At 43.1% G+C, this 22777-nt stretch overlaps 1 protein-coding gene across 4 annotated transcripts in view; it reads right to left on the bottom strand.

Moving 5' to 3' along the window:
- DIS3L2 (DIS3 like 3'-5' exoribonuclease 2) overlaps positions 1-22777 on the bottom strand; it is a 165779-nt gene that overhangs the window by 116515 nt on the left and 26487 nt on the right. For all 4 annotated transcript variants that reach the window (XM_052686880.1, XM_052686879.1, XM_052686882.1 and 1 more), the window contains exon 6: positions 22432-22533. In XM_052686880.1, coding sequence (XP_052542840.1) covers positions 22432-22533 — 102 coding nt within the window. The remainder of the gene's footprint in view (positions 1-22431; positions 22534-22777) is intronic.

Genomic DNA, 22777 nt, shown 5'->3' with positions numbered 1-22777 from the left:
AAAGGCAGATGAAAACAGGGACTTCAGACCAAATTACCATCTCAGCCTTAAAAAGACCGTTGCTACCACAACACTAACACAAACAACACATTTCATACCAATACAGTGAACACCTGCATCTATTAGTCTCTCAGCGTTTGCCATATTAAAAAGGCTTCACTTAAACCTGGTTCCCTCATGTTCACACACGAGGGAGTAGGAGCGAGCCTGGCTAGCGTGAGGATGCTGTCACAGCTCATACATACGTGCTAGAGCCAAGCTACCATAAATATTAACAAGGAAGAGCTTTGCTTCTCTGAAAAGAGCAACCAAACACAGGCTGGCCTGCTCGAGCTCCTCCTTGGCTAAAGAAAGGATGGTACTTCCAATAAGAGAAAAACCACCTGTCTCAGGCACCTTCCCTTCTCTTTGCAATCTCACGTACACCCAGCACTCTGGCAGAGATGACAACTCGGTGCAGAGGAGCAGTCTCTGTGGGAGCTGTTATGGTGCTGCTTTTAAAATAACTATAGCGTTAGTGTTAAAGTTGCTCTTTTGTGTTTTGTTTTTGTGTGTGCGTTCTGTTTGCTTTTTTTAAGCAATCTTAAACTCTAAGTCACTGGAAACACTTGCTAACAGCCAGCAGGATTGCTATTTTATATTATACAGCACGTTATGGTTTACATTCCAGACACATCGCACTGGACGCAATAATCGTACAAACATCCAAACCAAAAATCTCTCCTCCTGACAAGCAAAGGGTGCTTGCTCCCCAGTGGACTCTGCTGTTCTCAGGTGTCACACAGTTGCAAGAAACCCATCCTGCAGATTCCGAGGAGTAAACTCCACAAGTAGGCAAAGGCTCCATAGAAGCAGCCAGCCCCAGCTGCGCAGGGGAGACAGCACGATTAATTGCTGAGTGTTTTCAGAGCTCTTCCCTGCAGGAGGTGAGAGGTGGGAGAGAAACAAATGAAATCTAACGCACGTGTTTTCAAAACAAAATACAGAGGCAAATCTGCAATACATCCATCAAACCTAGCAAATCCCCAAAGCCTTCTCCTGACCTTCCCTCACCAGCATCCTGCATCTTCTCCTCTCAGGCTGCCTCCAGCACCTCAAGTAATTATCAGTCCTGCCTGAAATAAGCAATGAGTCTGGCCACAGGGAGGGAACGATGACCCAAGTAACAGAATTAACTGCAGAAAAACAAAAAGTCATTGCCAAGTAGTCACCTTTTCTCACTACTTTACTCTGTTTCCATCACTCCTGAGCTGTTCTTTCATCTTCTCTCTGCTTCGGTCTGTACTTAAACATCACAGGTTACAGTACATCCCCTCCAAGTCCTTCTCATACCCCTTGTACAAACACCCAGAGCAACAAGTGGAAAAGCATCAAAAAGGAATATTTTCAAGTCTGACCTTTCTGAATTCTACAGTCAAAACAAGAACTGCCTCCTCCCCACACACCTCCATTCCCTATCTGATCTCTGACCTATCATTTCCCAAAGAGCTCCACACTCACGTTGCCTGGCTCTTGTCCCATACCTCCGGTCTGCTTCCAAACACATCCAGCAACACCTCATTATCACCAGGCAGGAGTCGCTCTCCTCTGCCCCCATTTCTCCTGAAGTCCCTCCTGCCTCCAGGCCTGCCTCTGGGCTCTCCATCTCTCCCAGTTCTGGCAGTAGCATATACAGCACTGCGATCAGCACCCCACTGCTTTGAGTTCATTTCATCATCGGGTTGTCCTGTAACTCAGTAAATCAGACAGCTCCATCAGCGTGCTCCTGATTCTCTTCCAGCTCTGGGCATGAGGGCACCTCACAGCAGCCGTGTGATATTTGGACACGTGGAGGCTGTGAGCATCAAGGAGACGCAGGGCAGCAGAGCATCCTGGGGGCTCGTGGAACACTGCAATCTCCATGGTGGACAAGCCCAACCTGTCCTGGGCCTCCAGCGCACTACAAAGAGCTGTGTATTATTATAGCCAGATCAACAGACTCGTTCCACACTTGCCACTCCAGCTACCACCCCCAGGATCTGGTGCGAGGCTGAAAATGAAGCCTCTATTTTCAGAATGACTACAGCTATGGCTCTGACCTTCCCACACATGTTCTCCAGGAGTCCCCGGAGCAGAAGTGATGCAGCAAACACCTCGCAGCCCACACACGGCTCTCCTGGGCAGCTGTCACATTTAAAGCAGCGATGAATATTTAGCAGTATTATCCCATCCTCTCAAATCTCCCTGGTGAGAAACTCAGACCCCAGGGAGGTGCACAAGATGCAGTTCAGCATCCAACATTTAACATGCAGGAACTGACCTTTTCCTACACTCTCACCCCACACTCAGGCTCAAAAATCCCATCAGGCACACGCAGTTCCTCCATCTACAAGCAAACCCTTTTCATAAAAGAGGCCCTCCGGGCTGGCAGCCGCCCTGCTGGACCCCAGCACAATGTTCCCTGTACCTTGGGGCTCTGCATTGCCTGCTCCTCACAAGACCTCCCACTTTGGTGCATCTCATGAGCTGTGCGGTGCACTCCAGGCCACAGCAAACTGGAAACGAGAGCGTAATGCACAGGGCCCAGCTCTGAGGTTGCCAGAACATATTGGTTTGAAACATCACAGAAAATATTCGGCTCCATATTTTCAACAGTAGCCAGGAAGAAAATGCATGGAACAATTTTGAGAACTGTTTTTCAGAAGTCATTTAAATCAAATTATGCCCCATCCACACTGGCAGCAAAACCCTCTCTGCTAACTGGAATTGGTTTTCTTTTCTTTGCGTGTGTGTTCTTTTCTTTTTGGTTTAACTTATTTTTTAGAAGCTGTCTCCCAGCCATCTTTTTTCTGGTAATGCGGACAGGCGCTGCAACACCACGGGAACGGGTGCCAGGACAAAGCCTATGATGCACAGTCCCTAGAATAAATCACTCATGAGGGGTGGATTAGAGGAGGAGAGCAACGTAAGGTTACATCTTCAAAAGACACGATTCTCTGAAATCGCTGCATTTTCTGCAAACTACTGCAAAAAGTCCTTCAGCATGAAGCTGGTGCAAAGAAGCAGGCAGGCTTCTGGATCGCCTGCGACTTCCAAACAATACCATGAATCAATATCTTTAAAAAGATGTGATTATTACACAGTGCTCGCATGTAATCAGAAAAGAATCTACTTGTGCCGAGTGTATCATTTGAGAGCCTCGATGCCAAGCAAATCCACACCACTGGCTCACACAAACCCAAAGCATCACCCATTAAATGCCTCTTCTTTTTTCTTTCACAATACAACTATGTATTAAAAACATATTTCCTGGAAACAATAATACTTTTTGAAGATATTTTCAGCATTTCACAAGCAGAACAAGCCTGCACCCACACGTGCCCATATGAGGAAAGTGGGCTGACAACACTAACTGATCAAAACGCGCCCGTGAGGGCTATCCAAGATATTTGCATCTCTATATCTCCTAAGGCCATACAGACTGGAAGCTTTGCTTAGAATCATGTAAAAATGATTCCTTACGTGTCTATGAAAATCCCTCACTGGCGATCAGCACTTGAAGTTATGGAGGCAGGAAACAAACAACTCAGCAGGGAGTTAACACGTCGCAGCTTGCTCCTTAAGTCCCTCATTTTCTCATTTAGCCCTTCTGATTGGGCTCTGAGTGCCAGTTCCCAGGGGTCTCAGCCCCGCACATGTTCTGACACACTTTCAAAGCCCAGAATGGTACACCTGGGACAAAGCACACACTGTTCAGGAAGTTTGCCGGGGCCAAGAAAAGCAATAGAAATTTCCACGGCTAACTCTCATTACTGTTTGCCAATAAGTCTCTTATTATGAAAATCCATAATTGGAAACTGTCATATTACAGAATAATTTATGGAACTTTTCACAGTATATATGGCCCAGTGGGAGCCTCCTTTGATGTGTTCCATCAGCCCAGGTCTGCTTATTTATTCATACAGCAAAAGAAGAGCATCAGGAACCTAAACAAGTCATTGCTGAAGTGCCACCGAGGTTCCCACTCCAGGAGTGCTTCACATAGTTCCTCGCTTCTCAGCCCCTTCTGTCATTCATCTTCATGGCTGCATTCAGTCAACGGCTTGGCTGCCCCGTCCTTATTTCATTTCATTTTCTGCAGAAACATTCCTGCACATACATTGTCATCAGTGCACTTGGAGGACAAGGCAGCAAAGCACAGCTGCACACTGCCTGCATCCTGCCGTGCTGCCTCCGGTCCTTCAGGTGAGCTTGGCAGAACCGCATGCTACTCCTCCAGCCTCTGTCACATCGAGGAAACTGGCACCTCCACTGATTCCTAAAGCAGATTTCAATCACATCAAAACACAGCGCCAGCCAAGAACAACAGCCACCTCCGAAGGCAGCGCGATGCTATTACGGTGAACTGCACACACACAGCAGCGCTTCCTTCATCGATCCCCACCATTCGGTGTAAAGGCAAAGGATTTCCTGACAGGTGCTGCAGGGGCACCCCAGCCGCCTCTCACGCTGAGAGCTTTCTGTGCCTGAAGTCACTTCTGAAGAGAAGCCAAAAGCACTCCTTCACCCTTTGATATCAGCAAGTTCCAACAGCATCTCACTGCGACACAAAGCACACAGCGCCTGTGGGCAGGAGGAGGGAGCTGCCAGCAGCATGCTTTGCTCCGAGATTCCTGCAAATACACAGCGGGGGGCTTTGGGCTGGAAGGTTTCCACACAAGTGACCTAAAGCTGCTACAGATCCTCTTTCTTTGGGTTTCCCGACTGAGACATCATTTCAGCCAAGCATGCAGACAACTGGGTTTTCAATGCCTAATTGGAAAGATGTCTGCAATCTTTGTCTACCGTCAAAGAATCACAGAATGGATGAGCTGGAAGGGACCTTAAAGCCCACGCAGACCCTATCCCTGCCATAGGTTGGCAGAATCCGGCCCTATCTAAGGCACACAACAGGTCCTTCATGGAAAAGCTTAAGGAAAACAATCCTGCCATCTGCTACCAGGACTTCAGGTAAGCCATTCCAACCATCCTATGAACTTCCCAGTGCCTGACACCGTGCTGGGCAGACGTGCTCACTCCTGAAGAGGTTACAGCTGAATTTAACACAGCTAGGAAGACAGAAGCCAAGTGTGAGAAGAAGGTTGAAAAGAGCAAAGTGGCTGCAAGATTGTGTGTGGTAAAGCCACAAATATAAATACTCAGTTTTCATAGATCGGAGGTCTTGGGTTGCTCTGTTTCACAGATGTCAAAGTAAGCACAAGTCAAGGAAAAGCAAATTAAGGCAGATGGGCAGGCAGGTGCCCCAAGACAAAGTGAGGGGATACTTCTCCACTCACTAAATGGGGACAGCATTTGGTTAACTTGCAAACAGGAGGATTACCATTCCCAAATACTTCACACCCAGGTTCAGAGCATTATGTTAGCTTATGGGTTATCAGAAGCACCAACACACCCACTCACTTTCTGTTAACCACAAAGAATGTACTGAGGTGCTCACAGCTATACAGATCAGCCTTCCACCACAGGAACTAACATGGTGGAAGGGCTGTGTCAATTTATTTACAACTGATGGCAGCAAGTTTGGAAGTTTCAAACATATTAATAAGAATTATGGACAATTTGGATACCCCCACTTATCTGAAATGAATTCATACTTTGATGACTACATTTGTTTTCTACTCGTGCACTTTTGCCCCGGTCTGAATCAGGGACACGCTGTACTCAGCACCATACAACGCTGCTGCACAGAACTTTTAGGAAGTTTTTATTAAAGATAAAACATTAACAGGAGGGAATAGATGAGAACAATAAGGTTGGGCACAGATTGACTTGGAAAAGAGCCCATTTTACGGAGTTAAAGTGAAATCACTTGGGCTTGCATTTGCACCTGGGGGCCCAAGGTGCAGTAAAGATCCCTCGAACCAAATGGGAGATGCTCAGTATTTTGCTGAGGATGCGTATTGCTGCAGTGTTTTCTCTCCACCGGTGAAAACAATCAGTAGGACCAGGTTTCCTCCTGAAATGGTGACAGGGAAATGACTGCTGGCATTTGCGTCACAAGGATCTGCTCAAATTACTTGGGGATGAATCTTAACACAAAGCAAGTGCTTCAAGCTAGACGTCTATAGCTCTGTCTGCTTGCGTAAAGCTCTAGTAATATGGTATCCCTCATTAAGTTCTGAAACAGTGTTTATTAGAAGGGTAAAATGCATCAGCCTCCTCACCAGGCTCCTCAACTTATTTTCATGACGTCAGTATTCAGGTTTATTTAACCTAGCGAAAATATACATTGATTAAGCTTGGTCTCTGAGCATCTCCTGCAGCATCAGAAAAGTCAGCCAGTAGGAAGAACAGCGAATTCTTGCTCCTTACCTTCAGAACAAGGTTTCCCCCCCACCATGAGCACAGCACAACCCATCCCACCTCTGCAAACAGCGAACCCTGCAGCAAGCACTCAGAAGTCACCACAGAGCTCTCGGCTCTGTAATGCCAGCCACCTTCTGCTGTGCTTTTTCCTGCCTGGCAATGGATGCTGCTCCACCAAAACCTTTCCACAGAATGAACCAAAAGGTATAATTCAAATTAAAACCCAACACAGGACAAAGAGTTAACACTGGAGGTTTCTGTTCTACATTTCTGTCTCTAAAGAGATATTTCGGTGTGTTTCTCTTCTATGACTTCAACTTCCAGAGGAGCCTGGGCTCTCTTCCTCTCCCTTCATTAAAAAGCCTTATTTAAGCTGAGATTTTGTATACACTTTTTCTGCCAAGAACAAATTTTTACAACTGAGTATTAAGCTCCTTTTAAAAAAATCCAGAAATTTATAATGGAAATACTGACAGTGCCCACGATCACAAGCACAGAAACATGACTGCGATAGGTAGGTCGCATCCCATCCAAAGGCAAAAGTTGGTCGCTCCACCAAATTCCACTTCCATTCTGCAACAATGGCCAGTTATGAGATCAGTAAAAACAGGTGCAAAGAAAAAATAACACTGAAGATTTAAGCAGTGACGATGGCACTACAAAGCCATTACCTCGGTTACTAAAGTGCAAGATTTTTTTATTATTATTTTTAAGAAAGTCCTGAACTACTCTGTAACTCATTCCTCCTGGGCAAACTCTTCTCCCAGTGGCCATCACTGGCTAACTTGGCAAATCTCTGAATTATGCTTCCAAATTCTAATACCGCAGCCGTTCCCAGAAATGATTAATCCACTGATCTATATTCAGTTTTGTCTATTGTATCTTTTGGCTCAGGGCAGTGAAGCCCACCATGACAAGATGCAGCTCAGACGGCCACACTTAAGCCAGCTCCTCCCTGTTGACAGCCCAAACCTCTGCCTTACAACTGGCCAGGAATCTTCCCCTCCAGATAAACTTTGCTTTCCAGTAAAAAATGCATGGCTGCATACCATCACAACCCACACCTCATAGGCTATGTAGAAGTGCTGACGAGCTGCCTAGCTGGAGTCACTGGAAGAGATGTACCTCCAATAGAATGAATCGGTGCCCACTGTGCAACGCAGTCCTCTTAATATCCTGAACACACTTCCACTTCTCTTCAAAACGCACAGTGAACACTGCAATGAAATGCAATGGAAAGTAGAAATACAAAAAGAATTATGTGCTTGGTTGTGTTAAAAGGTACAGAGCCAAGTTGCTAACAGGCCATGTGGGCAAAAAGCCACAGCCTCTGCAGTGTCAAGTGTTAACCCCACTCCACACTCCTGCAAAACAAATCTGAGAATGACCAAATTCAGAAGCACAGCTCAATAACATGTGACTGTGAACCAGCCTTGACACCTGCTTATGTCATTAATAAAATATTTAATATATTAAGAGCACTCAGTCTTCAAAAGCGCTTACCAGTGTTGAAATGTGTTAGTCATCCAACAAGAGCTCTCACTTCAACACTGGAAATCACGGAACAAGGATATCAAATCCAACCTCAGCAAGGTAGCCAGCCCAAACAGTGCATCTGGGCTCTGCTACCTGTGAGCATTCCTTTCTAAAAATTACAGCATGCCAATCTTCTCTACTAGAAAGGAGGGAGCCTCTTTCCTTCCGCAGACTAAGAGAGGCAATGACGGTGTCTGCCACCTCACCAGTTTAACAAGCCTGATCAATTCGAAGCTACTTCATCTTGAGTTCAGATCTGCTGAGATCAATGCAATCTTCACTAGATCAATTTTCCCCTCTTAGTAACAGTTGTTACAGTTGTTACAGATGGCATCTACCAACTTTCCTTACTTGGGAGAAATTATTTCAAGATTATCCATAAAAGCAAACTGCAATATAATAAATTATATGTGTGTATATATAAGCAACTAGTAAAAAGACATTAAAAAAGAAAAACTCAAAGATCTGCACCCAGAAAAAAGTTGTACCTTTCCATGAAGGCTTCTTTACAGAGAGGAGGTTGTGATGAAGTGGAGGTCAGCCTCTCTCCCATGTAACCAGAGAAAGCATGAGAGGCAGTGGCCTTAAGTTGCAGCAGGGGAGGTTGGGGTTGGATATCAGGAAAAGAAATCTTCTCGAGAAGGGTGGTGAGGCACTGGCCACGGAGATGGGGAATCACTGTCCCTGGAGGTTTTCAAGAACTGTGGAAGTGCAGCACTGAGGGACGTGGTAGCTGTGCGTGGTGGGGTTGGGCTGGTGGTTGGATCTGGTATCTTACAGGTCTTTTCCAACCTTAATCATTCCATAAAACTAGGAAGAAAGTAAATTTGTGTCCATCACTATAATTTATGCATCATTTAAACAAGCTGTTTTCATACCAACTTCCATCACGTAACTTAAAAGGTTTAAGGGGTATATTCTAGAAACTGCACAGAAGACAGGACTAAATCTCTGCTTCACTGCAGGAAAGCCTGGAAAGCAGCCTCTAGAAACAGTACCACAAGCCTGCAACTCACCAAGTGAGCCTATATGTCGTAAAAAGAAAAAAGTTGTCCTTCTTTATACATACACTTCTAAGATAAGAAGATTTTCCCCTCAGTGCCAAGTTAGGCACTAAAGTCCTTTGTTATGATTGCTTTTATCACAATGAATCCAAACACTGTGGATTATTAATCAAATCTTCTGACAGTTCTCCACTAACGAAATACGATGTGCAGCTAACAATGACTCACCATTCATCTTAAGCTGATAGTACAGGAAAGGAAGGAGAAAGTTCCCAGCTCCTATCCAGGCAGTTCACAGCTTTAGGAAACTCCTTTCATTTGCTTTCTCACCAGCAACTCCAGTGTATTTGCTGGCTCTGACAAGGCAAACTTCCTACTTGCTGCTTTTATTCTATCCATAGACAATATTCCATCAAAGACTATTAGTACCCAAAGCATCTAAGTTATTAGGAAAGCTAAGGAGTCATGAAAAGCAATTTAATTCTCTCTTCAGTAAAACATTGAGTCCTTCACTTCCTTTGTTTGTTTGTTTTTTTAAGACCTCAAATTCTCTGTCTTGTTTTGAAAGTTGGACTTGATGATTTTGAAGGTTTTTGCAATCTAAATGATTCCGTGCTCCTATGAAGCAGCTATTTGCCCTGCAAGCTAATTGGTTAATTTGTCCATCACAGCATTATCCAAAGAAGGGATACTACACACTGCAGTTTGTTTTGGGGCAGCTGGGGATTCAAATTCCACACCCTATTCTCCATTTGGGACCCAAAGTCCCTGCTTGCACTTCCTCAGCCAGGCTACGTGAGGGCCAAAGGACAGATGACACCAAGAGGTTGCACATTAACAATTCTTGCTTAAGCAATTCCACCAAGCTGTGGAAGGCTCGCTGCATGCTCTGTGACACAGACACCATTGCATGGCACGCTGCTGGGGCAGCACGCCCCAAACCTTCGCTCCCATTTCCAACCACTTTTTGGAGTTAATTCTCTTCCTGCGCTTTGCAGATGATTAAATGGCTTTTGCAGTCCATGATCCAAAACAAATTAAAAGGGATACAAGTCTGAAAACATCCGGAGATAAGCGTCTGCTTGCAGTGGAACAATGAAACGGAAGGATTTGTCCTGTTAAACACACAAAGGTTATCGATGACCTCCCGGCTCACACCACAGCTCCCTGCTCTGCATCACAGCACCTGTGCAGCTTGCCACGGGCACACACAGCCACCATCACAGGCATCTTCCCTTCAAGAAGCACCTTCAAATCAACTGAGAAGGGCTTCTGAAGAGCGAAGACTACATGCAACGCAAACTTGATTTCAAACCAAGTGCATGATCAAACCTGCTTCCTTGTAAAAACTTAATAGGGCTCCACCACAATAAAACTAAGCGAGTTATTCAGTTCTTAGCTCATAATTTTCTTCCTAATTTGACCACTTTGTAAAGTTGCCTTGAAACCTCCCAGAAGTTCTTTCCCTGCTTTATGTGCAGTCCTACAAGTGCAATTAAAATGTTCTACCCAAACTTTACCATATAAATGGCTTTTATGAGGTCTTAAAAGAATTTTGCTTTCCGTGCCCAGTGCATTCTGTATACTCGTGTTGTTCAAACCCTTACTTTAGGCAAGTTGAGAATAAAGCTGATAATTCAAAACCGAGATGAAAAGCAGTTTCAATCCTTACAGATTCAAGTGCATCTCTCATTTTATCCGTGACTTCAGGAGCTGCCCCCGTCAAATTCTACTTCAAATGATACTATAGACAGTTATGAATTTATAACTGAAAGACACAATTTCAACATCAGTAGCTTCAAAACTGTCAATGTCATAAACCATTCAGACAGCAAAACCTACCAGCCCTCAGAATCCACCAGATCTCTAAAAGGAAAACAGAAATTTGCTATGGTTGTTTAAAAGTAGGGGTTGAAGCAAATTAATATACAAAGCTATACGTAGATACACTGTTCTCACCTGTACAAATATTTTGCATCATGTCATATGAAACATATGGATATTGCAACAGAGGCACAGTAAAACAAGCATGTTACAGTCCAGTACAAGAAGCAGTATGTCTCATTTTCATTTAACGATAAAATACAGAACTTCCAGAAGTCTCAGTTACTCAAGCACATTAGCCAGAAACTTTGTAGGTTACAGTTCCAGAACCTATGCATTTCTTGGGAATTTACACCACTCTTGTTCCTCTCACACAGTCAGAAATTGTCATACAGGTACTACTGTACTCTTGACCCCCAGAGGGAGTGTCTCATTCCTGTGCATCATGCCAACAGCTGCTTAAGATGAGATTTCCCCATCGATCACACTGCAATAGTGACTTGTAGTGCACTTGTATGATTGACTGGGTTCACTTCCAGTAAGCATAAGCTTTTCCAAAGAAACTGCAGAAGTTCAAACACTTCCTCTTGTTTGCTACCCTTGGAATACACATCAAGTTTTTATCCTGAAGTCCTAAGTTACAAAACTGCATTCTAGAAGAAAATTATTTAGTTAAGTCCTTCCATGGGTTCAAAGTGATATGAAACCACTTCAGTGTGCATAATTTGGAAAAAATCACTAAACAGACTCACCAAATTTTGTCCACACAGCACTGGCTTCTAAACAAACCTCTACAGTCAGTTTTCTGCCCAGACCCAAGTTTTACAGTAGAGTTGCATTCAATTTTCTAAGCTTGTAACACAGAAAGGTTGAGTAAGCCCAACTGCAGCTACAATGCTTACAGAAACGTACATATACTTCCATGTATAATATATTAGGGCATGATTTAAACATTCCTCAGTGATTTTCTTCAAAAAAAAAAAATCTAATTTGTATTCATTACCTTTTACCAAAGAGACATGAACTAAACTTTCTCATTTTAAACTCATTCAGCTAGTCTGGATTTACTTCTGCACAGTAAGAATTCTTGGAAGTACGGGGTGGGAAAATCTCACTGGTTTGGGGCATAACTTTTTCACAACTATGCATTGCAGTAATTAATGCTGTTTGCAGAAGAGAGCTTTCATCTTTTTATCATGAAGGAAAGTTTACGTGTATGTGGCCAAAGAAATAAATAAAACTACCCTGGCCGTGTTCCAGGAAGCAACGGAGTTGATGATAACCCAATAGGATTTTTCATTTCAGAGCAGGCAGGATGCCCAATGCCATTCTGACCAATCCTGAAAAAGATCTGAAAATTTAAAAAGGTGGCAGCAATTAATAAATAACACGTGGCAAATTTAAAACCCCACACTGATGTTTTTCACTGCTGTTTTTAATATCATAATCCTATACTATACATGAAACGTCCAGCCATGAACGCAGCTAGAATCACCAAATCATTATGGATGGAAAAGATCAGTAAGATCGAGTCCAACCCAACCCATTCCCACTCACCATGTACCTCAGTGCCACATCTCCACATTTCCTTAACATCTCCACGGATGGTGACTCCAACACCTCTCTAGACAGCCTGTTTCAATGCCTTAGCTTGACCCTAAAAATGGTTGATGCAATTAACCTAGGAACATTTACCAAGCTTTCTTGGTAGACAGGACTTAGGAATCATTGTCTATACCTCCTTCACACCACATCTACTAAGGGAATTTCTTTAACAGACAAACAGGCACAGCTGCTTAGCAGAGCCAAAGGGTTGTTCTCATCCTGGTCAGTCAAGTGACACAGATTCCCCACGCATACAGCTACTTTTGTTGGATATCAGGAGAAATTTCTTCTCAAAAAGAGCAGTGATGTGTTGGAACCTGGCTTCCCAGGGAGGTGGTGGAGTCACCATTGCCAGAGGTCTTCAAGGACTGTGGAGATGTGGCACTGAGGGTCACAGTTAGTGGGTGCAGTGAGGATGAGTTAGATGGTGGTTGAACTTTGTGGTCTTAGTGGTCTTTTCCAACCTCAATGATTTTATACAAAGTTAAAGCTGAGGAAGGGTACGACACGTGACATTTAATCCCTGAGGTGGGGTAGGAGGGAGCAATCCCAGCCTGCTGAGCAACAGAGGTGTTGAGGCAAGTCTGCGAAGACAAAAGGAACAGGATGTAAAATTTCCAAATGAAGAGTATTTGACATATACTTATGGCTTTCTACTGTAATGGATCCCTGGCAGGTAAAACCACAGTGTTTAATCAGAGGGTGATGAGGTCGGGAGCTCCATTTCCTAACAGTTCTGCGTGTTTTGTTGTCTGTCATTTTGAACAACGCCCTTCGCTCAAGCGCTGATCCTCAGAACACACGATACATTGTTAGAAGAGATTAGTTTAACTGCAGATTATTATTTTTTTCTGCTTTCACAAAGCACTTACAAGAAATTAATGCTTGGAAAGTGGAGCTCTGAAGCACAGGATAACAGTTTATTTACGTTCACAGCAGCTTACCTCCCAAAGTCAACCCTCAGGCCCCAGGTCCATTCCCATGTCAATGAAGTTGGCTGCTACAGTGATGTGCCACTCACTTGTGAACTCACTGAAGTGGCTTTGCTGGAACAGAAGGGCGGACAGCTAAAACTGGCTACAGGACAACACAGAACTCCTTCAGCGATCAAAAGATAATTGGGGAAACAAAATATGAATTTTGATGCACGATTCTGTGAACAGTAGCAAAAAGACCGCCCAAGGTCTCGGTCAGCTCATAGGAAATTACTGTATAGATGGAGACACTGCCCTGACAAGGCCAGCTTTCCCCTCCCAGCCTTTCCTCCATCTGACAGTTGCAGCTGCCACCACACCTACTCTTTGGGCTCCGTTGCAACGCAGTCACTGATAGGAGTCACCCATGGGAAAGTAGCACGGTGGGCCTAGAATGATGTCAGGTGCCATGAAGAACATTTTTCCTTTGCCTCACAAACTTCTGAACCTTACAAGAGGGTAGCCTTCCGCTCCTTGATTTTTTTTCCCCTTCTACTAATGAACTTTAACAATGCATATCCTGCCAGGAAACGTTACCATGCGTTAGTGATAAACTATTACAGAAAGAGGTAAACCAAGTTTCCAAGACGCGACTCTAAGCTGATAAACATATTACACCCACAGCTCGACGACTGCGCAGAAAAACAAAAAAAATAAACAGTTCTAAGAGTAGATAACGTAGCACCAATGCTGTCAAAACATGGCTCTGTGCATGAAGCATAGCTACTGAACTGAACCGGGCTGAACTAACGGCTCTCCATTAAATTTGGGTATCCCTACATGGCTCAGCACAGACCACAGAGATATATATGTATATATCCCTGCCATGAGGGAGCTGGAGGCCTCAGTAAAAGAGATGCACGTAAAATCATAGAACTGCTCAGGTTGGAAAAGATCTTCAAGATCATCAAGTCCAACTTCAACTTAACCATACTATCCTAATTCTAACAACCCTCCTAAATCACGCCCCTGAGCATCACATCTAGAAAGGACCTTCATCATCAAGATCAAGTCCAACCTCAACATAGCCATACTACTCTAACAACCCACCACTAAATCATGTCCCTGGGGTACCACATCTAGACGGTTTTTAAACACATTCAGGGATGGCGACTCAACCACCTCCAGGGGAGCCTATTTGAGTGCTTAACAACTCTTTCTGTAAAGAAGCTTTTCCTGATATCCAACCTAAACACAGTGTACAAACAACAGTGGTCAATGCTCATTCCAGCAACAAACAAATTAAAAAAAAAAAAAAAAAAAAAAAACACAAGGAGAACAAAACCATGAGGATGCCCTAGCTGCAAAGTAATTAGCAAAAGCAGTTGGGATTTCCAAGCACCAACAAGCACCATACAGGATACACGGTTCATGCAGAAACCCAGAAGAGGATGTTTTTCAGACAGAACACAGAATGACGCCTGGGGAATTCTTCACCAGTCACTTTTCACAACCAAAATACAGAAGTGCCAACTCCATTGTGCCAACTCTTCCTTTTCACACTTCCAGAGCTGCTCAACAATTAAGAAATATGTATTTTGGCACTTTCTATTTTAGAATAATTTAGAATAAACAGTAAAAATAAGTACTCCATCCCCAGAAAATAATACAACTGAATATGGATGAATATTTAGCACGCTGGAGAGCCTAAAACAAATAAATCACAAAATCATAAAAGATGTAGACCTACTTTTATGAACCAGTTATTGCCTAACTTGTAGAAAACAAAAATAAGCCAATAGAAACAACAATAAAAATAATAAGCAATGCCATTTTCAGCATATTCAGAAGATCAGCAGTGCGCCCGGCACTAATTTCCTTGAGTCATTACCAAATCTTTTTAAAAGATTTCCCATGTAGTTGAGACTGGGACAAAAACTGGATAATGCAGATAGAATCTGGGACATTCAAAACTGCAAACACCAGTTGTCTTATCAGCAAGCACATGTTAAGAAATGATGTCAAGTGCACAGCTACTGAAGCAGTGAGGAATTTGTTGAAAAGATAATCAGGAAGAAGTTTAATTTACCTTCCAGTCTTATGACTGACAGCTCTTAAACAAGAAGCTGCATTTTAAAAGAATCGCTTGCAGTTCTTCAAGATGTTGCAGAAAGAGGTGCTGCCACAGATACAGATTCCAGTGCACTGATTTGTACGTTAATCAGGTTAACGATACTATCAGGCAGCAGCTGAAGTAAGCCTTCTTATGTTGGCAGTGTTAAGAAAACCTATCTAGATGCATACAGCACAACAGGCACCTTCCACTGTGTTACTGCACCTAGAATAGATTCGTTCCCAGTTCTTGTGATTTGCCTAGCATTTGCTTCAAAGATTGAGCAGAAGGGAATCCCCCGTCCCCGTCCCCATCCCCCCTCCACCATAGGAAATGATGCCATGGGATGCTGGGAGGCCCCAGCCTGGAAGGGCTTAGCTTTGTCTAGACACAAACATGGGATCAGTGCTGGGGAGAAGGCTCACCCATCCCAGCACTTGGCAGCTAGCAACAGACTGATTCTAAACCTACCAGCTAGGTTGGCACAACTTTTTTGAGTTACAAATTACCTTCTGCCCACAAATTTAAGACATTTCATCACTAATGATAAATATCTTATCTTCAAGAACCAGCTGGTTATTAATGAGGTTCCACATCTTGCCCCACAGAACCTTTAGCAAAAAACCCTCTCACCCCCACACCACCAGCTGCTGCAATCCTTCATTTACATAAATGACCTCTATTTCAGATTTCCTGTCCCTCTGATTTATGGTTTTAAGAAAAAATAGACACGAATTAAGGAAATAAGAGAGACTTAATGAGCCAGCTTAGCAGCTTTGGCCACATGCAAATACTGCAGCCCATCACTGGCAGCCGATAGCAAGAGCAAACATGCCACAGATATGCAGCACTTCTCTTCAGAACCCAGGATGCTATCCAGAACATCTAGGGATGTTCATGATCAACAGCTTTCTGGTTAGCTCTTCATTTCTCTGGATCTCAAATCAAAGGTGCAATCTCCTTAAAAATTACTCTAACTCACTTGGCCTTTTCTTCACAGTATAATATTCATTGTACAAAGCTTAGGCCAGAGAGGATCTACACTACACTATTTAAACTTATGTCTAATCGTGTGGATCTGAAAGAAGCCCAGACTATTGAAAATCTGGACGGTCTTTCAAGGAGCATTTATTAAAAAGTTGTGTGAGTTTAACATGTGTGACATTCCCCAACCCAACACCATCACAACAACAGGTATCTGACTCTCCTTCAGAAGGTGTGGGCTCCAAACACTCATGTGATATCATCAAATGTGTCTCCAAAGTGGTAAAAAGCAAACAGTTCTAAGAAATACTAATTCCACAGGAAGTAAGGACTAAGTCCAAAATGATAGTGGTTATATAAGAGATTGGATTAAGGATAATCTACAGTGATGTGTGCATATTTACAGAAGACTTGGAAGAACAGTGTTTCAAACAATCATTTGATGAAAAGTTAGTTGTTAAAGGAAACAATTTGCTGCACTAGGTTATATTCATGTGAGCGAGGAGAAAAATGAGCAGTAAAAGAGATCAGGTATTAAATGTTGGCTGGAGCCCTATTCTGAAGTGGGATCCGAGGCCCTCATGAGCACTACCATTCAACACACAGCTCTTCCAGGAACAGAATGAATTCAGTGGTGCCATTCAGCTTGAAGTCACCCCATCACTAGGGGCTTCTCTGCTGCTATTGCACTGGAGATTTAACAACCAACTGCATGTGATTATTACTACTGACTATTACTCAGTGCTCGACGGTTCACCGAAGGTTACCTTGCATCTGAGCAGCCAAACCATGATGTAATTCTGTGCCATTAAGGGAGGATGCAGTCAATAATAAGTCACTTACCTTCCTCCCCACCTAAACATTCTGCCTTCTAATATCACTCTCATCCAGCACAGGAGGAAGGATTAGAAGGACACTACCAAAAAACATACCAGGTCTTTCTATTAAAATTCACTGCATTAAAACATTGATTAATTCAAGTGATATTTGATTAAGAAGTCATGAAAGCAACATCCAGAAGAAGTAATTTCATGCCACGTATCTCTCACTGAACTTTTCTTATGTTCTTGGTATTTTTGCTATCAGCCCACAGTCACCATCCCACACCCAGCCCAAACAGGGAAGGCTCACACCAGACCCCACATCATGGAACAACGCACGGTCACCCAAAGAATGGCACAGTCAGAAAGTACACACATAGTGAGGCTTCTCCAGCTCCTGCCTATTTGTGTGTGGGCATTTTCTGAGACACGGAGGGGGTGCACACACCTGTGTGCAGCCCACAGCCCTCTCTACAAAGTCTATAGCAAAACACCAGCTGCCCTTCCTCCCTACAGCATCCATCAAACCCTCACATCTGCTACAGCTCTGCTTTTCTGGACACCTTCCTAGCTGGCTTCCCAGGCTTCCCACTTTACTCCTGGATATCATGAATTCCACTTGAACGCTTTTAACATGCCAAAACACTATTTCAATAATGGCTTCTCCAGAACTTTTTTTTTTTTAAATATAATTATTATTATGAATGTTTCCAAACAACATTCTTGATTGTCAGAATCAAACAGTATTGCTGTGATAACCCTGTAAGAACCCTATCTCCTCCTGCGTTACTGTTATCCTTACATTAGCTGGGAGATTTTGAGAAGAAACTGACTCTCAGAAGAATTTGGTGGAAACGAATCATTATTCACTGGGGCAAACTCAAAGCTAGCATCCCCTCTGGCCAGCCGATGGTTCAGGGGTTCACACCAACAGTTGGAGCCGTGGCTCACCAGGATGCGTAGCTCTGTTCAAACTATACATGATGGTATTCGTGATGCGTTTGAATCAAATTGTTCCCACTCTGTGTTGGCTTTTTTTTTTTTTTTGCAGTTATGCCAACAGTAGTCACAGCTGGGAAAAGTGAATTGCAGTTTACATCTTCGCTACAGAAAGTGTTTAAATATTTATCTGATACACAGCTCTGAAAGAGGCAGTACTAAGATCTGTTGCTGTGGGTATTGTGTCTGACACTTCTGTAGAACAGAGCGTGTTCTCATAAAAATGACTACTGCTAACATTTTGGCACTTTGTGACCAAAATGCTGAACCTGTCATCCAGCAGCACACACTATACATAAACCACAGTCTTGGCCATGGAGACCTTCTGACAGACCAAACACAGCAAGTAAAGAAATTAGTAGGTTAATCTCTTATTATTATAGCATATAATAGCATAATATGTTATTATTTAATACACACTAGTATTACATATATAGCATACGTTATCATTTGAATATATCACTGCTGCAAGAAGATGCAGAGCCAGAGCTCCCTCCCATAGATAAGGGATTGAACCCTAAAGATCCTCTCAGATAACCTTGAGCAGTGCAAGTCAAATATGCAGCATAAAGTCCTTGTGAGTACTTTTTTCAGAGCAGGACTCCGAAGTTTCAGCCACAGCATGCAAAGCGTGAGACGGTTGTCATGAAAAACATTCCACGTTATAAACCACTATTCTAAAAGCACCAGAGATCGGGCCAGGAATCCAAGCCCTAAATGATATCAAGTGACTTATTATGCTATTTCCTTCAACCAAAGAAATTACATCTCGCAAGAAAAACCAAAACAGCTATCTGAAATTGAACAAATTCTATCTGGCAATTAAGCAGAAGGTAAAAGAGCAAAGAGAGGCTGCAAGGAAAGATGTGTTGGGTTTATCCTTTATACTGACACGCTGCTTCCCTCCCTGACAAGCTTGAGAAATATTGCTGTAATCATCGTATCATTATTTTTTTTGCCTTCCAGTAATTATGTCACTGTATAATTGAAGCTCCTGAAATTGATGTAAGCACAAGTCCATAAAACATAATAAAACCCATGGCTGGAACTTAAAGTAGTGAAAATCAGTCAAGAAATAAAAGCGCTGTTCTTCTTCCTTATCAGAATAATTGACAAGGTCTGAGGTAAGTTCTCCATCACTGGTTATCTTTTATCATGACGTTCTTCCACAAAATCAAGGCTCAGACTCAGGGAAGCCCTACAGCCCGAATGAGGAGGGGGACAGTCAAACTGACTGCGATGATACTCTGACTTCATTCGCTAAGAGTAGGTTAAGTACCTGGAAAAACAGTCTAAGTCAAATACCTTACTTTGCAACAGCTAAATATTTGAAAGTTACCATAGTACCTCAGTATTCCCAAGATGTAACACAAGAGGACAGGAGAGGAACTTCTGAAATACAGCCTCCAAATGTGGTCACAGCAACGCCAGCCGCTCTGCCCTGGCAGTGAGACAGCGGCTACCTTCCACTGGAGCACAAGATAACAAAAATCCCAGGACACAAAGTCTCTCCTTCAGTTCCCTACTGAATTAGTTGGCTCTTGATCCGAGCCAATAGCAAGCACAGAAATATGAACTGACAAACTGACCATCCCTGATCAGTGAGCAGCTCTCGCAGAGGATGTGCGACCAGGCAGAAAAAGCCCAGCAAGGACCATAGCACTCATCCAACCTCTCAGTGCACAAGCTGGGAAGGACACGATGCTGAGAAACTCAAGCCTGATCAATTTCCCACCACCGAGCCAGGGAGTGGATGGCTGGAGGAAGAAAAAATGGTGCTTTGCCTCTCAAAGAAGGTATTACATAAAGCGTCCAGAATATTTAGACGTTCCCATATGTTTCACTGTGACAACGGAACCTGTGGATAAGGCATCAATACCACAGGCACAGCAGGACGCAGTGCACCCCTGAAGAAAGCTCTCTTCAGACAGACAGGATGAGCAGGGCGCTCGACGTGCTGAAGGCACGGCTCCATCAGCAGCCTTACCTTCTGCACGATACAGCAAAAAAATCCTTCTGCTGGATACACCAGCAAATAAAGCAGCTCAGCTCCCTGCAGAACGCAGACTAATGGGTTGGGATGGTGAACATAAAAACGATCAGCCCACACATCTCCATCCTAACAAACCAATATGTACTGAGCCTGTAAAGTCTCCTCCGAGAGCATCAGTTATACCACCCGTCTGATATACATTTTTCAAGGAAATAATTGAAGTTGTTCAGCTTGCTCCAAAGGCCCAATGGGAAGGAGAAAATCCTCAAGATACCTATGTGGCAGCTTTGCAGCAGCATGAGACTAAACAAATGGAAAAACCTAAAATAGCTTGCGACAGTTTATCATTAATCAGTAGGAATTACTTGGCAGAATTCAGTATCTTTCAGTGCAACTTCATGGCACCTTTCCCAAAGAACTAATACAAACACGAGCACATAGCAAGAGATTCAGGGAATAGGGGAAAAGGGATGTCATCGCTGAGTAAGTTGCTGATGGCAAGAAACAAAAAATAACACTACATAGGGCAGCACCTGTGTGGCTGAAAAACATGACTGGCATGTTCCAGCTAATTCACTTGGCAAGCTTAAATTCACCACAGAAGGATCATAATCGTACTACAAAACACTGAAGCCTTCTGAACTGCCTCCTTGCAGTCAGACACCATTTCTTCAGCAATTTTATTTATTTCAGCATTTGCCCAGAATAGAGAAAATACTCGAAACCTTCCTCTTATAAAACTGCTCACCTATTCACAAAAGACCATTAGTGTAGAACATACGAAGGTATGAGGATAAGTGAGACAGGCATTATCTTTGTTTAGAGCCAGTGATAAAACTGTGACACTACAAAACTGCCAGCCCAGGCAACCTGCACCAGGCCTACAAAGAAGCCCTTGTGCTGGCAGGTTTTGGCAAGGGATCTAAGCACCAAACTATTCCATTTTTCTATATGAAACTATACGAACTATATGAAATAGTCTAATACTAAACGCAATTTACTCACAGGGTGTGTAAAGTGTGTACAATGATCCAAACTTACAGCAGTCAGCACAGCTTTCCTGAACTCTGATTTGGACTCTCCAACAGCTACCAAAGAACTTTTGCTTCAACCTTCAGTATCGGTTCTCAGAGGCTGCATGGACTGCAGCAGATGCCTTGACTGTATATGGATATATGTATAATGTTTTAGTTCCCACTTATGATGATCTGTTGCATAAGACAGTTTTGCAGCTACATGTGCCAATATACACATAGCTCATTTACTCACTTCATGCAGATTTAAAAGGAAGAGACACGTTCTAATGCATTTCAAACCATCACTCCAATTGTTATTGTTTAAGATAAGAAGTTCCATAAATGACCAGACTGAAAACCTTGCATTTGCATGTCTAAAATCACACAACCTCAGACAAAGAAAGTAGCTAGAATCCGTAAAAAAACCAGGCCAAAACAGTCCAGAACAGTTCCCACCCTGCTGGAATCACCCTCATTACTTTTGTCCAAACAATACACCTTCATATTCTTAAGAAGAATTTGAAAACTATGAGTGTGGGAAACAAACTGTAGCAGTGCTGTCATGCTCACACATACAAACCCAAGTTATGAGTGCTGACTGTATCTTAACATTTCCCACAGTTTACGTCTCTAGAAGAGAAAGAACTTTTCTTGCATAAAAGTTTTAAAGATAAATCTGCAAACAAAATAAAATCGTTCTGATGTTTGAAAAGAACTGACTTTGATTAGTGAAAGAAAAAAAATAATACAGAGAGGGCTTCGTGGCCACTACAAAGAAAAACAGATTATCTCACATTTGCATTGCTCCGGTTGCTTTACACATTCCTCAATCATGTGAGGATGGCTATGACTACAAAATCTGGAGCTGTGTCAGAATGAGCTTTCCATGGATGGAGGACGCACGAAGTAGAAAGGGTTCATCATTGCGAAAGCTTTGTGAAATAACAACAACAGTTGCAAATACCCTATCAAGCTGTCCAGTGCCACAGCACGAAGACCAGATATCAAAAGTAACCTCTGACAACTGCACTTTGAATCAGCCTTGTCATCAGACTTCACACAGCGGTAACAAAGTTCACTCCATGCAAAGAGTAACGTTTCAACATTTCAGGTATTGCTCCTTCCAGGCATTGTAATAGATAAATATTTTAATCCACAGCAGTGCAAACTGCAGTTTAACTACTCTGATTTGTAGGAAATTCTCTGCTTAGGCCCTAACTTCAGTGAAGAAAAAAAGCAGTAAGAACTTTCTGTCGTATCACAAACACTGGACTGACCTTCCATTGCTCCCTGGGAAGCAGTCTCACCACCACGATGTCACCATTCAGGGCTCTGTTGCGAGCAACCACTCCATCAATAAAGATATCGCGAGTCCCATCCTGGACAAAGAGGAAAAAAAAATCAACGTCGGACCAAAGTGTATTAAGTTACAGTTGTTATGAGGTTTAAAACGCTGTCATCAACAAGGCACACCCGAGTGAGACAAACATCCTGCAGTCGAGCACAGGAGCAAAATGGATTCACCACATGCCCTTCAATATGCAACATCTTTCAGCAAATAAGCTCTTTGTGCTGTGCATGTGCCAGCACAGTAGTTGCACAGTATTTATCCAAGGCAGAGTC

Source organism: Tympanuchus pallidicinctus, unplaced genomic scaffold (assembly GCF_026119805.1).
Source record: "Tympanuchus pallidicinctus isolate F22 unplaced genomic scaffold, pur_lepc_1.0 scaffold22, whole genome shotgun sequence".
Lineage (NCBI taxonomy): Eukaryota > Metazoa > Chordata > Aves > Galliformes > Phasianidae > Tympanuchus > Tympanuchus pallidicinctus.
This window is presented reverse-complemented; position numbering and strand designations above follow the sequence as displayed.